The 14,536-nt window shown below is 48.7% G+C and overlaps 1 protein-coding gene across 10 annotated transcripts in view; it reads right to left on the bottom strand.

Annotated features, from left to right (window-relative positions):
* MTMR1 (myotubularin related protein 1) overlaps positions 1–14,536 on the bottom strand; it is a 64,045-nt gene that overhangs the window by 1,979 nt on the left and 47,530 nt on the right. For all 10 annotated transcript variants that reach the window (XM_053892005.1, XM_053892006.1, XM_053892007.1 and 7 more), the window contains 2 exons: positions 9,163–9,276; positions 5,341–5,517 (listed from right to left, as the gene is read on the bottom strand). In XM_053892005.1, the coding sequence (XP_053747980.1) occupies positions 5,341–5,517; positions 9,163–9,276 (291 nt within the window). The remainder of the gene's footprint in view (positions 1–5,340; positions 5,518–9,162; positions 9,277–14,536) is intronic.

Raw genomic sequence — 14,536 nt, 5'->3', positions numbered from 1 at the left:
CTCCCTCCCTCCCCTAGCAAGCCCAGAGACCCAAGACCTGACCTTTCCCTCCTGCGGCTCCCAGGCTGGGGGTGAGGCAGACCCGGGAGAGAAGGCACCACGTGGGGGGCTTCTCTCCTTGTCTCTGCCCACTCACCTCCCCTTGTCCCCGATCCAGTGTGCACACTGCAGCCACAGGCCTGGGCCCTAAGCCTCACCCAGGCTATGTGATGCCAACCTAACGGCGTCCAGTGGCTTCCTTCTGCAGCCCTGACCTTGGCCTCAAAACCATGCAGTGTGGCCCCAGCCTGCCTCTCTTCATCTCTCCCCAGGTCCCGCCTCCTGTCCCCTCCTACATTCCAGAATCTTCCAGGTTTCGAAAGACACCATGAATGTGCTGTCCCTTCTGCCTGTGGCACTTTCCCCAAAGCCTCGGCCAGCTCCCTGGAGACTGTGAGCTCTCCCATCAGGGTTGCCAATGGCGATCAGCCTCACTGGAGGGAACCAGGAGGCAGACACAGATGAGACACACAGGAGGGAGGGGGAGAGGCAGAGGAGGAGGACAGCTGGGTGCCTGGGAACCAGCAAGAAACTAAGTCTTGAGCAGGCCACAGGAAGAAGGGAACGGACGACAATGTGCATCTGATGGTGACAGCCCCCAAAAGCAAGGGAAAGTTACCTTATTGGCGGCTGATCCCAGAGGCCACCGTGACGTGGGCAACAGCACCCCTCTTAGCCTTGGAGCCTCTTGCAGGATCACTTGGTTCCCAGGGAATCACACAAGGGAACGTTCTGCAAACTACTGTTACTACCGTGACCTCAGAGAGGGGCAGCCTGTGCAGGGGACTGCACGATTCCACACGCACCCAGGCCGAGACGATCGTCTGACATCTCCATGCTGCCTTTCCTCATATGTCCTTTACAATAAATCTGACGCATGCTCACTGAGAAAATGCCCAGCTGGGGACCTCACTCAGTGGGTGCTAGCGCGCGTCAGCCACGAGCCAAGAGGGCCCCAAAGGAAACAAGACAGCCGCCTGGCCCTCCTCCCCACCCAGCCATCTTCTGACAGATGCCCAGGGAGCTACTCTCAGGGCAGCCAATCTAGCCCCCTCCTCCTCAGAAAAGGGGCCAAATAGGCTAGTCCCCTGCCCTTCCTCCCCAGCCTGCTCCCCATCCCCACCCATCACACTGACAGCAGCCTTCTCACTGATCCCTTTGCCACAGCCCTCCCCGCCCCGTAAGTTCCATGTGCCTAGTACCACGACGAGCTTGTCCCACGAACCCTGTGGCAGCCTGGCCTGTCCACCTTTCTGGCCTCTGATGCCCCCCTGGGCCCTGCCTGCTCCCCAACATGCCTCCGTGCCAGCCGCATTCAGGACACCTTCCATTCTCCCTTCCATACTGCATGGTGCAAGAGGAGCACGGAGAGCCGCAGGCCAGCTTTGGAGGAACCCATTTCACACTCGTGCTCCTGCTCACATGAGGTCTCAGCAAAGCTCGGGACCCCACCCACAAGAGGCATCGAGCCGCTGCTAGGAGGGACTTTGGCCCTGGCCGGTGGGCGCCCTTCCCTTCTGTAACTACACGTGCCAGGTAGCGAGAACGTGACAAGCCACGGCTCCTCTGGCCCTTCCCTCTGCCCGGCAGGAGGTCATCAGCATCCCCCGGCGCCCAGAGGGTCTGGACTTAGAGCAGCGAGGGCTCCAGTTCCCGTCACTGTTGTGATGGCCACAATGAAGCTGACTGCTCACACATGTAAGGACCTGAGCGCGGTCGGGAAGGAAGGCGGCCTGCGGCTCGCAGGGTTTTAGAGACCACGTGGGAGCTAGTGCCGCCACAGCAAGAGCGGGGGCCCACGGGACACCCTTCATTCCAGCAGCAGTGCCTGTGCGGGCTTTCTGTGCTAAGGTTCAGGGTAGCCCCCTGACCACCTGTCCTTTGTGTCACCAAGAATACGATGTGGTAACCCTCCCTACGTGATTTCACAGAAGGGACTTCCCTCCACTCTACGCTATAGCCCCTCCTCCTTGTTGCTATGACACACGAAATAGAACCACCCAGGAAAGGACTCGGCAAAGAGCCTGAGGAGGACAGAAGCACATGCCGGTTAGGAGGGAGCTGCAGGAAGGCAGATGCTGGCCTGGGTTCTTAAGGAAAATGGACTCGAGCAACTGGAAAGAAGTGCTTAAGGGGCCCCCTGGTCTGGCATTCCAAAATAAAGCAGCAAAGGTCGGAAAGAAGTATAGTTCTGGAAGCTGGCCCCCATGAAAGGAGGGCAGCGCACCTGCACTCAGACTGTCTCAGTTGTGAGCCACCACAGAAGCTGCTGACGGGGCTGGCCACCTCTGGCTCCCGGATGCTTCTGGGCCCGCACCCATTTTCTCTCTCACATGTGGCTCTCATTTGGGGGAGGATTCAATCTAATAACAAGCAATTATGGCAGAGGCCTACCCTTGCAGAACACAAAGTCTGAGAAACAAATAGAAATAAGCTGTCACCACAATCCGATGGACGTAATCTGGAGCTTAGATGATGGGACAGTGGGGGCCAGGGAGGTAGAAGGCACGGAGAGCTGGAGCCATCCGGTGGCCACGGGAAGCCAGTCCCGTGCCCAGTGGCCAACTTTGGCCACGTGACTAGGGGATGGGGAGTCGCAGGAGGTATGGGTCACTCAGAAGAGGGAAGAGAGAAGGATTCGGGGACCATGCTTATGAGGAGGCTTTCTGGAGGCCATGGGCAATGGTCAGCTAGCTCCACGGCACTCTTTATAGATGCCACAGAGCTAACAGGATGGACACTATCAGCACAGGCAAAAGCATAAAACATTTGAAATTAGTTACTGATGGCTCACCGGCCACAGATAAAATTGAAAACCTGTATTTAAAACACTAACCACTGACCAAAGAACTTGACTGTATGTATAATGTTTGTTTCATGGAGAAAAGAGCAGAGGAAATAGTGCCATAACACAGGAAGTGGCTAATGGCCCCTTACTCCCGGTTAGAAATTTGCCTGGTACACAAGGACAGCAGGTAGGTAGGTCTTCTTACAGTAAACGGAGGGAAGTTTCAATCAGGGAAGGTTTCCTAAAGAAGATTTTCAGAGGACCAGCTCTTGGCACGGTGCCAGGCTGAAGCAGAGCATTTCCAGAGTTGGGGAGGGGGGTTAACAGGCCACCTACAGGGACATGGAGTCCCTCAGACCAGGGGGAAGAGGGGAACTTGAGGCCTGGGTGCAAGGCCTGCTCCGAGAGAAAGACAAGTACTGGGCTGGGCAGGCCCTGACCACGGTGTTCTGGAAAATGGTCCAGAGCCAACTCAGAGGGTCTAGAGGAGGAAAGAGCTTTCATAGGTGAAGTTTTATGGACTGGAAAGCAGCCAGAAACAGGGAAAGAGGCAAGTGGGGAGCAGCGGGGGCGGTGCTGCTGGGAGCAGAACAGGTCAGGAGGGGAGAAGCACTGTGCACACTCAGCCACTTCCTGGAGCTAAACCTACAGTGAGGGAGTTTTCCATCGGGGAGGGAACATTACCGAAGTGATGGTCCCTCCAAGGTTCAGGCGCCCGGCGACTGGAAAGTGAAACGAAGAGTTGGGTATTCTCCATGGTTAGTGGGACCTGGGGGTGGTTATGGGTTAACTGGTCACGCCAAGTTCCTATGTGGACGTTGTACCCCCAGTCCCACAGAGTGTGACTGTATGTGGAGACAGGTCTTTGCGCAGGTAATCAGCTTACGATGCGGTCATCAGAAGAGGCCCTGCCCCAATGCAACTGGTGTCCTTATAAAAAGGGGAAAAGCGGACACAGACGCACACATAAAAGGAAGACAATGTGAAGGCAGGGGGGAGACGGCCAGCCACAAGCCATGAAGCGAAGCCCAGAACAGACTCTTCCCTCACAGCACACTCGGAAGCAAGCCATCTAGTCAGCGCCCTGACCTCCAGGCTTCCGTCTCTAGGACTGGGAGAGGATGCGTCTCCACTGCGTAAGTGCCCCCGTGTGTAGTACTTGGTTAATGGCAGCCTGAGCGAACAGAGAGCCGAAACACTCCTGAGTAGATGGCGAAGGCACTGAGCAAGAACGAACTACTGAGGAGGACAGAAGTAATGGTGTTAAATGAGGCCCCAGAAACCCGTTCCTGGCAGGCCGCCAGGAAACCCAAAGAATACTCAACCTACCAAGACCCTCAGTAGAAGGTCCTCTGACCCCACAGAAGGTCCTCTGTCCCCCACAGAGCTGCCTCCATTGCTCTACCCACCAACTACCACCGACGGCACCCAGCCACCCACATGCCACCTGCATGGATGGGAGAGGGCAGGGCAGGACCAACAGGGCACAGGCTTGGGGGAGCACCTTGGGAACCCTAACTGGTGGTGCCTGAACCACAGCCCGGGCTTAGCCACTGGACGCCAAGGGCAAACACAGCTCGACTCCTGCCGTGCATCGTTCTGCTATTTGTTCCAGTCTCTGGTTCTGCCGTGCATCGTTCTGCTATTTGTTTCAGTCTCAGGAAATGTTATAGTGAGAGTGTGGCAGGGAGGGGGAGACTACCCCTTCTTCAAGGGTCGCCTACCTGCAACTCAGCACGTGGTCTCTTTCTCTTTTGCTACCAGCGTCTACAAACTCACCAAGTCATTGGAGAGACTAAGAGTCCAATGCAGTAAACAATATTACTTCATCCATACACCTTTAGCAAAGACAGAGGTGCTAAGATGTTTAACTCTAAGCCAGCAAACGGCATCTGGGTTGGTGTATGAAAAGAAGATGCTAGAGGCACGTGGGTGGCTCAGTCGGTTAAGCATCCACCTCAGCTCAGGTCATGGTCTCACAGTTTGTAAGTTCAAGCCCCACATCGGGCTCTGTGCTGACAGTGCCAAGCCTGCTAGGGATTCTCTCTCTCTCTCTCTCTCCCCCTTCCCTGCTTGCTCTAAAATAAATAAACTTGAAAGAAAGAAAGAAAGAAAGAAAGAAAGAAAGAAAGAAAGAAAGAAGACAGAGGAAGGGGAGAGAGAGAAAGGAAAGAAAGAAGGAAAGAAAGGAAGGAAAGAAGGAAGGAAGGAAAGGAAGACAGAAAAAGAAAGAAAGAAAGAAAGAAAGAAAGAAAGAAAGAAAGAAAGAAAGAAAGAAAGAAAGAGAAAAAGAAAAGAAAGGAAAAGAAGGGAGGGAAGGAAGGAAGGAAGGAAGGAAGGAAGGAAGGAAGGAAGGAAGGAAGGAAGAAAAGCTGCTAGAACATGAGCGCAGAGGACTGAACCCTGAGAGGCGAGGGCAGAAGTACAGCATGTCCATCCCTAGCATGAACTCATTTCTAAACCATCATCTTTGCTCAGAAAGACACACTCTTTTGCGAAGAACAAAAAGATACCTGAGGTCTCATTCGTGGGTTCCATCGCACATAATAGTTTACCCATAGTTCCAGATGACTCAGACTAGCAACGGGATATAAGACATGGTTTTCATAATTCACAAAGAAAGGATTCGAAAATTCTTCGAGCTGGCTATTGACATACGACCATAAAGATATAGTCTTCGTATATACATCCTGAAAAACAAAAAAAAGGAATACATTGAAATAAATTCACCTTTTTTTTTCAGATTCTCAAGAATCTGTGTTGCAGAGAAAAAGACTTGAATAAAAGGAGTTCAGACACTGAAAAAGCGTAGAACATTTACTAAGCCCCAGCCCCATCCTTAGTGCTATGGCATCACCTCACGCAGGGGAGGACATGAAAACGCATACTGTCCTGGAAAAACATATTGCTGAGTTGAGGAACATCTGGGGACTGTGTGTGTGTAGAAGGCAAAACGAGAACTTTCTAGCAACCACAGGATGATGAGAATTTTCTAGCAACAACAGGATGATGGGGCCCATTGATAACAAATACATTTTTTATTTCCAGTTTGCAGTTTGCTTTTGTGACTCTTAAATATTGAGGGTTGGGGTAGAATTCACAGATAAGATTCCTTTCACTGGAAAATCATGGATGGACATCTGGGGAAAAACCTGTCAGGGTGGCAGGCCGGGGAAACCTTACATAGAGAAGTAAATATATCATTAAATTCTATCTCCCCACCTCCCGACCTTCGAATACACTGAATACAAATGCTGGAACTATTGGCATTGCTCATGTGAATGAAACCCTACAGGCACAGGAAGGCAGGTAAACATGGAACATGGATTGAACACAGTGACAAAGTCAAAATCAGAAAATCGCAAAAGCCAGCTGATTTCCTTACAGGCTATCTAGACATAGAAAATTCTGTCAGGACCTTTTCATATTTTATATTTTGTATTTATAAGAGAAACGCCAGCAATAATTCACAGGACCCTGAATGGCCAAAACATTCTTGAAAAAGGAACAAATGTGGAGGTCTCACACTTCCCAATTTCAAAAGTTACTACAAAGTCACAGTAATCTATACGGTGGTGCTGGCCTAGGATGGATAGATGTGTGGAATCGATGGAAGAGAACAGACAGTACAGAAATAAGCCCTCACATATACCGCCAACTGAATTCCAACAAGGGCACTGAAACAGTTCAATGGGGGAAAGAGAATCTTTTCATCAGCAGCATGTGAATGACAGGTTAGCCATGTGCAAAAGAATGAAGTTGGACCCTTCCTACACATCGTACACAAAAAGGAACTCCAAGATGGATCACAGACCTAAATGTGAGAGCTAAAACTATAAAAATCTTAGAAGGAAACACAGGCTCAAATCTTCATGACCTTGAGTTAGGCAACGGCTTTTGCACATGACCCCAAAAGCACAAGCAAGAAAAGAAAATAAAGTGGACCTCATGAAAAGTAAAGACTTGTGTTTCAAAGGAGACCATCAAGAAGGCAGAAAGAAAATGCACAGAATGGGAGACGATGTTTGCAAACCATGTATCTGATAAGGGACTTGTATATATCAAGAATTCATCGGGAACTCTTACCAGTCCCTAATAAAGAAAACCCAACTAAAAACTGGGCAAAGGATATGAATAAACATTTGTCCACAGAAGATAAACAGATGGCCAATAAACACATGAAAATGTGCTCACAATACCATTGGTTAATTGGGAAATGTAGATCAAAACTCACAATGAGCTACTCCTTCATACCCACTGGGATGACTAGAATAAAAAAGATACACAACAACAAACATCTACAAGGATGTGAGGAAACTGGGTCCCTCAGACATTGTTGGGGACAATGTAAAATACTGCAACTGCTTTGGAGAAGTCTCTGGGTTAAACATACACTTGCTATAGGACTCGGCAATTTTACTCCTAGGTACATACCAGAAAAATGAAAGCATAGGTCCACATGAAACCTTGCACATTTGAATGTTCCCAGCAGCATTATTTGTAAGAGCCCGAAGTGGAAACAACCAGAAGTCCATCTGCGGATGACTTAGATGAACAAAGTGTGGTGTCTCCACACCGCGGGTATTACTGAGCCATAAGAAAGGAACAAAGTACCAACGCCTGCTAAGACACAGATGAACCTTGACGACATTAAGCTTGGTGAAAGAAGCCAGTCACAGGAGGAGAAATACTGTTTGATTCCATTCATATGGAATGTCCAGAACAGGCGAATCCATACAGATTGAAAGCAGATCAGTGACTGCCAGGGGCTGGGGGAGGGAGGGACGGGGAGTGACTACTAATGGGAATGCGGTTTCTTTCTGGGGTGATGAAAAGTTTATGTGGTTTAGGAAATTAGATGGTGGGGATGGCTGCACACTCTGAATATACTAAGGACCATTAAACTGTACACTTTAAAAGGGTGAATTGTATAGTATGTAAATTCCATCTCAAGAGAGCTGAGTTTTTAAAGAGGATATTTGGTTAAAACAAAAGAGAAGACCATAAGTGTTTAAATTCTACATATGAACTTCATTCTTCTGTTCATATTTTAAAAATAGCTTTATTGAGATAGAAGTCAAATACCATGAAGCTCGCTCTAAATTTTTTCTTTTTTTTAAGAGGTTAACAGGTCTCTGTCACCCTGGGCCCACAGGAATGTGGATCTTACCGGGATCACGACAGAAGCCACAGGGAGGTTTCAAGCAGGGGAGAGGCTCAGGATGGGACTAGAGTCAGGGAATGCAGCCCTAGTTGCTGGAGGTCAGGAATGACTGAAGCACATTTACCAGCAGCTGCCTTAGTCTGGCCGCGAGACCGTGGGGGCTTGCACTAGGCTGTGGGGCAGTGACAAGGGGGGACCAGCTGTGGCAGCTGGGGGCAGGGTGAGGGAGGAGGCAAAGGTAGCTCCTGTGCATCTCGAGGAGCAGGGGTGCCCTTTACGGACATGCAGAAGGGCAGAGGGAAGAGGAGAATGGCATTTAGATCCTGAGAGGAGACAGACAGCGACCTAGACAGAGGACAGAGTTTGGGGAAGAAGACGACCAGGGACTGGGCCCAGGCAGGCTCCCAGCTGAGAGAAGGGCTAAAGGGAGGAGACTGAGTGGGGTGCAGGCAAGGAATGAGGGGTGACAGCTGTGGGGAAGCTGCAGAGGGAGGTGGGTGCTAGCAACCCACTATTTTTCCTGAAATTCGACAATGTTCTAATGTACTTAGCCCACAGGCGTTGGCCCTTTTCTGTTAACCAGAGGACACTCTAAGGTGCCTTTGCCCAATGCTTCCTCACTTTTGATCATTTCTTTCTTTTATCCCAAAGAGGAAAGAGGGGAAATAGAACTCAGAAGCTGGGCAGCTGCTTCATTATGAACCTGATGGAAAAGAGTCTGGCTTGCTCCTCAAGGGAAGTTCTGGGCTCATCTACAGACTTCACCTTCCTAGGCCTCCAAGTACCTTTGTGCCCAACGGCCTGGAGAACGAAGGGCAGAATCACATCATTTTGGAGTCATTGCAGTAGAAAATAGAAAGTACATGAGCTTGGGATTCAGGGGGTCCAGGGTTTAGAACTAAGCCTACAAGAACTGAGAGACGTCAGAGAGCTATGGGCTTGCTAGGCCCCAGCCCCCAGCACCCACACAGTAAGGGGCTCGTGTCAGGCCACCTGGAAATTAGACACATGCACTGGGGCTGCTGAGGCCTGGAAGGGCATCTAATGCAATCTCTCCATTTACGCACGGCAGCAGGGCTAGACCCAAGTCCCCTTTCCACCCAGTCCCCCTTTTACAGTGGTGCCTCATGGGAAAGGCGCCCGAGTAATTGGGAAAGCAATAGACACTTACCTCTTTGAGTCGCTGCTGTTCACAGTTGCACAAAAAGGTCCCAAAGAGACAGCTGTAGAGGTGATCCAAAATCGTGATCAAGAACAGTTCATTGAACTCGAATGCTGAAGGAAACTTAAATGGAGAAAGAAGGTTTAAAGTTCAATTTCTAAAACACAGTGGTACTAGTTGTCTGTGAAAGACCGCTAAAGTACAACTCGGAATACAGTCCAAGATTAAAAGGAAGACTGAGCCCACGTAGAATTTAACTTCCTATAGTTTCAAGTCCAAGCTTATAGATCTGGCTGATAACCTGAAGTAACGAAAACTGTACTTTTCAATGCCTGAATAAGCATCGTGCAGCTTCCACTTCTTGTCATGCTGGTAGAACACAGCCCACAGTCCTCCTTCTGCCAGAAAGCACTAGAAAACTGGATAGAATACATGAAGCGGCTGTTTTCAGACACTAGCAACAGGCAGCAGGAGGCCATGACCCCACCCCCAGCACCAAAGGGAAAAAGACGAGTCAAGTCCAACTCCTGTCCCAGCTTTCTACCTGGGGTACATTTGGAGTCACAGAGAAGGGAGGTGGGTTCCCGGGCACAGCATATACCAAAACTGATTCACGAAGAAACAAAATCTATTCTCTACTACTCATCGTTAATAACCTTCCCACAGAGACAACTCCAGGAACATACATCCCCGTGATCCTTCCTAACGTATAAATAAACTGACCCCCCGGCAACATATACAAAGGGTAGCACAACATGACCTCGCAGGGTTTGTCTCAGGAATGCAAGGCTGGCTTAACATTTGAAGATCAAGGTTAAAAAAAATAATAATTACTGTAATTCATCATATTAACAGAATAAGAAAATGACATAATCATCTCAATTATCGTTTTAGGTCATTCTTAATGGGGTTTTGCCAAATTCCAACAAAGACTTTACCATTTTTGGGACATCCTAGCCAGTAGGTGTCATTTAGTAGCCGTGAGGAGACGGTCTGGAAATGACAATAATGATTAATGATAATGATGATGATCCTAGCAGCAGGCAAGTACTGGCTGCCTCCCATGTGCCAGTAAACAGTGAAATATTCATTACATGCTGAATGATGCAGAGCCAATTAGAACTAAACCAAACAGAACTACCCAGCATGTTTTTATTTAACTCAGTTTACAGTATCAAACCATTCCCCAATCAGAGTGACATTTGCACATGATCATGAAATCATGTCATCTCTAAAGAGACGACCAGGGTCGCTGATAGCCTTATTACTTTACAAGGATAGGGACAAGCTTCCCGATTAGAAATAATGGCCAATCCAGGACTATCCACGCTCTACCTGAAATTGTTCCCTTCCTCACCAGGCTGTTTATTACATTAGCCAACTTGCGGAATTCTGCTCAGCTATCTTGGATTCAGATGTGCCTCTCTCTCCATCCTAAGGATTGTTCCCATAGAAACATACAACTGTCTTCTGAGGAGCCCCATCAGAATACTGCTTCTTCAGAAACCTCTGGAAACTAGCTATGGTGGTTGTTCTTACCAGCACTCTTGTTCTTAGATGAACTAAATCAACTAAATCTGGCCAAAATGCTAAAGAAAGCTACTGATTAATCTGAGCCTTTAACTTGCAACTCTGACAATGGCCTCACATTCCAAATGGCTATCTTTTAATAATTTTTTAAAAATGTTTTACTTATTGTTGAGAGAGAGTATGAGTGGGAGAGGGGCAGAGAGAGAGAGGGGGACAGAGGATCCAAAGCAGGCTCTGTGCTGAAGGCAGCAAGCCTGATGTAAGGCTTGAACTCATGAACCAGAAGATCATGACCTGAGCCAAAGTTGCATGCTCAGTCGAGCTACCCTGGCACCCAGCAAATGGCTATCTTTTTTTTTTTTTTTAATCTTTATTTTTGTGAGAGAGACAGCATGTGAGCAGGGGAGGAGCAGAGAGAGAGGGACACACAGAATCTGAAACAGGCTCCAGGCTCTGAGCTGTCAGCACAGAGCTCGACGCAGGGCTCGAACCCACGAACGGTGAGATCATGACCTGAGCTGAAGTCAGATGCTCAACCAACTGAGCTACCCAGGCGCCCCATCAAATAGTTATCTTTTAAAAGGCCAAGTACATCCTGTCCACTTTTCCCAGCATTTTTCTATGTGGTTTAGTTACGCTCTATGCATAAATTATTGGCACCACAAAATTTATCAATTTGAAGCAAATATATAACATTTATGTACACTGAAGCTTTATTAAATCAAGGATAGTAATGGAAGATCTAGATTTTCAAACATTTAAATTATGTTTATTAGCAGGACAGCAAAGCTTCTATGGGCACTTTTTTTTTTTTAAGTCAAATGAGTCTTTATTCCTAACCCTGAGCACTCGTTCTGAATCTGGGAGCTTGGTTGGATGTATTCTAGTACCACTGACTACAAGCCTTATTGTGGCCAAGTGGGTACCAGGTAGGGGAGGTCAGGGTGGGTGGGACTCTGCCTAAGGCCATCAGCCCCCGCAAAACCAGAACGCAAGAGCTCTGCTCATGTTCCGTCAGGACTGCTATTCACCTTCAAATGGCATTGTGGCCTTACGCTCAGCTCCAAAAATATTTCATTTAGAGGAAGTAGCAACAGCTAGAGTAATAAAAATAAAAGATTAAATGTCATAACTCCGATTTTATTTTGGCCTGTTCTTGCAGAAACTATACCATATACCTAAAACGTATAGTCTCAAAAACTCCATAGAAATCCATAATGAAATCCTACACCTCTTGAGAAGGGTAGAGAGTCCATTAAACTATGGCTATTGTAGAAGGTTGGAGACTCTTTTCTGAAGAGTCCCCTCAATTACTCTGCCCTTAGATCCTTTTCTATCAATTTGTGTACACAGGCTAGTTCATTTTATCCTGAGATTTCTAACAATTTCATGAGGATTTAAGCTTCCTTGATTTAGCAGTAGGCAACCTCCAAATAAATTAATCTTATTACATTAATGCATCTTTTCTAACAAGCTACATGTCTCATCCTCTTGTGACTTAACTGATAGACTAAGCAGTGATATTTCTTCTTCTATTGCATTAACAACATTGTTTTAAGAGACATTAATTATACGCATTTCAGGGACAGAATCTTAGAGCTGAGAGGCATCTGAAATCTAATCTACACCCCTTGTGTTCTTAAAATCCAATAAACAGCACAAAAAATATATAGATTGGACATGAAAATAGACACTAAGCAGTATTGAGAACGGAAGTCAGTTTGAGGATATCACAGGCACACACGCACGCACGCACGCACCCCTAGGCATTTGGGAGGGAGAAGCTACTTAACATCAGAATTATTTTTTGTGTTCAGCCTTTTAATGCGATTTTTCTAAAAGGCATTTTATACTTTTTTGTTTTGACCTGAATGTAACCATCATTTAATTTTGTTACCAGCTCAATCAATTAATACAAACAGCAAGAAGTTCATGGTGCTACATTACAATAAGACCTCTGGCCAGTCTCCCGGCTTTCTGAGTATGTGTTCACTGTCAACTGTCACTCATCCTGTCGATGTCGGTGCCTACCTCTCTCTGAGACCCGCCCCCCCTCACCAGGTCTTCCCTCCAACTGGCTGCTCTGAACCAGTTGTGACCTCGCACTCAGCTAACTGAAGATCCCCATCAGCTTGGGGAAGTGGGCCTAAAAGTAAGAGGAAGTTCTAAGTGCAGGCCTGAGGCTCACATTCTGTGAGATCTCCTCTCGCTGATTAGAACCTACCCACCACCCCCTTCCTTTTTTATTAAGTTTCTTTTATTTTTGAAAGAGAGCACACACATGCACTCACACGCAAATGGGGAGAGGGGGGAGAGAGAGAATCCCAAGCAGGCTCTCCACTGACTGATGTGGGGCTCAAACTCACAAACCATGAGATCATGACCTGAGCTGAAGTCAGACACTTAAGCGATTGAGCCACCCAGGCACCTCTTTTCTTTCTTGTTTCTGAAAGTATGCCACTCTCTCTAGATCCTTGCTACTGGGGGAGATCTGTGGGAAATGCAGACTCTCAGGCTTCGGGGCCCAGACTCACAAATCAGAATCTGCATTTTAAGAAAACCACCACGTCCAGTGCCATGTGAGTTTTCATCTCTAAGTCCCCAAGGGAAGCTGAGGCTACTAGCCACAGGACTGCACTAGGACGGAGCTCCCTGCCTGGATGCTGGCCTTCTACCTCACTGGTACCACAGAACCACCTGGGGAACTTTGTAGAACCACACACACCCAGGCTTCCCCCTAGGACCACGGGAGGAAGGGTCTGCAGGGGCGGGGCCGAAGCATGTGCATCTTGACAAGTTTCCAGGTGCTGACAGTAAGCCCTCAGGTGGAGAGCGAGGTTGGGGTGCCCTAGATGGCCCTCGAGGAATCGCTGCCACGAGGGGTCCAGGCTGAGGCGGAGCGGGGCAGCATCAGCAGCGTGGTGGTTCTCTCCTGCCCCCAACACCCCCCCCACATCGGTACAGAGGCTCACGGTGAGAGATTTCACAGACAGTGGTACATCGGGCACTCTCCGGGCTTAGGGAGGCAGAGGTCCTTTAAAAAGACCCTAAGATGTTGGTGCTGATGTGGTCAGGAGTCTCAGTCACGAGCACCGTGGCTGCTGGTGGAGTCACTAGAGGTCGCCAGCAGTCTTTCCGGCTGGCCCCCTTCACGTGACTAAAGCAGCTAAGGCTAGACCTCTGGGCCAACAGGAAGGAGAGGGCCCAGGCCATGGTTCTCCACCCTCGGACTCCTTCCCCACATAGGCACTGGGAGGACTCCTGACCTCTTATTCTCTCCGTGTTGGTCCCTTTGCGTCTGCGACTCTTGGTCTCTTCCTCTGTGTCTGTATCTGTCTCTTTCTGTGTCTGCGTGTCTCTCTGCATGTATATCTGTGTGTCTCTGGCTTGCTCTCTCCTCACCCCTCTCTATAGGTCACTCTATCTCAGTTCCTCTCTCTGGCTTGATCCCCAAACTTGGGCTCGGATGTTGGAGACTAGGGAATAAATAGCACATGCCTCATGGCAGTCCATGCTTTAAGCTGAAGCCATCAGGACCCACCCAGCTCAGGGAAGGAGGATACCTGCGTGGCCAGCTTGCTTCCCAGGGCTCCGTGCACTGGGGTTTGGAAACTAGGCACCCAGTAACTAAGCACCAGCAACTCCCTATCTGTCATCACTTCCTGGACACTCCTTTACTTCACCGACTCTGCACTGGGGATGCTGTGGCCTGGAGTAGGTGTGGAGATTCCTGAGTTCCGGGTCTAACACTCCCCTCACAGGCAGTTCAGTCACATCCCCATTTCTAACACCTGGCTGAATCTTCCTGTACCCAGCCAGCAAGGAACTCTCACCCTGACAGGGGACAAGAGCA

Source organism: Panthera pardus, unplaced genomic scaffold (assembly GCF_024362965.1).
Source record: "Panthera pardus isolate Hobbes unplaced genomic scaffold, ASM2436296v1 HiC_scaffold_27, whole genome shotgun sequence".
Taxonomy (NCBI): domain Eukaryota; kingdom Metazoa; phylum Chordata; class Mammalia; order Carnivora; family Felidae; genus Panthera; species Panthera pardus.
This window is presented reverse-complemented; position numbering and strand designations above follow the sequence as displayed.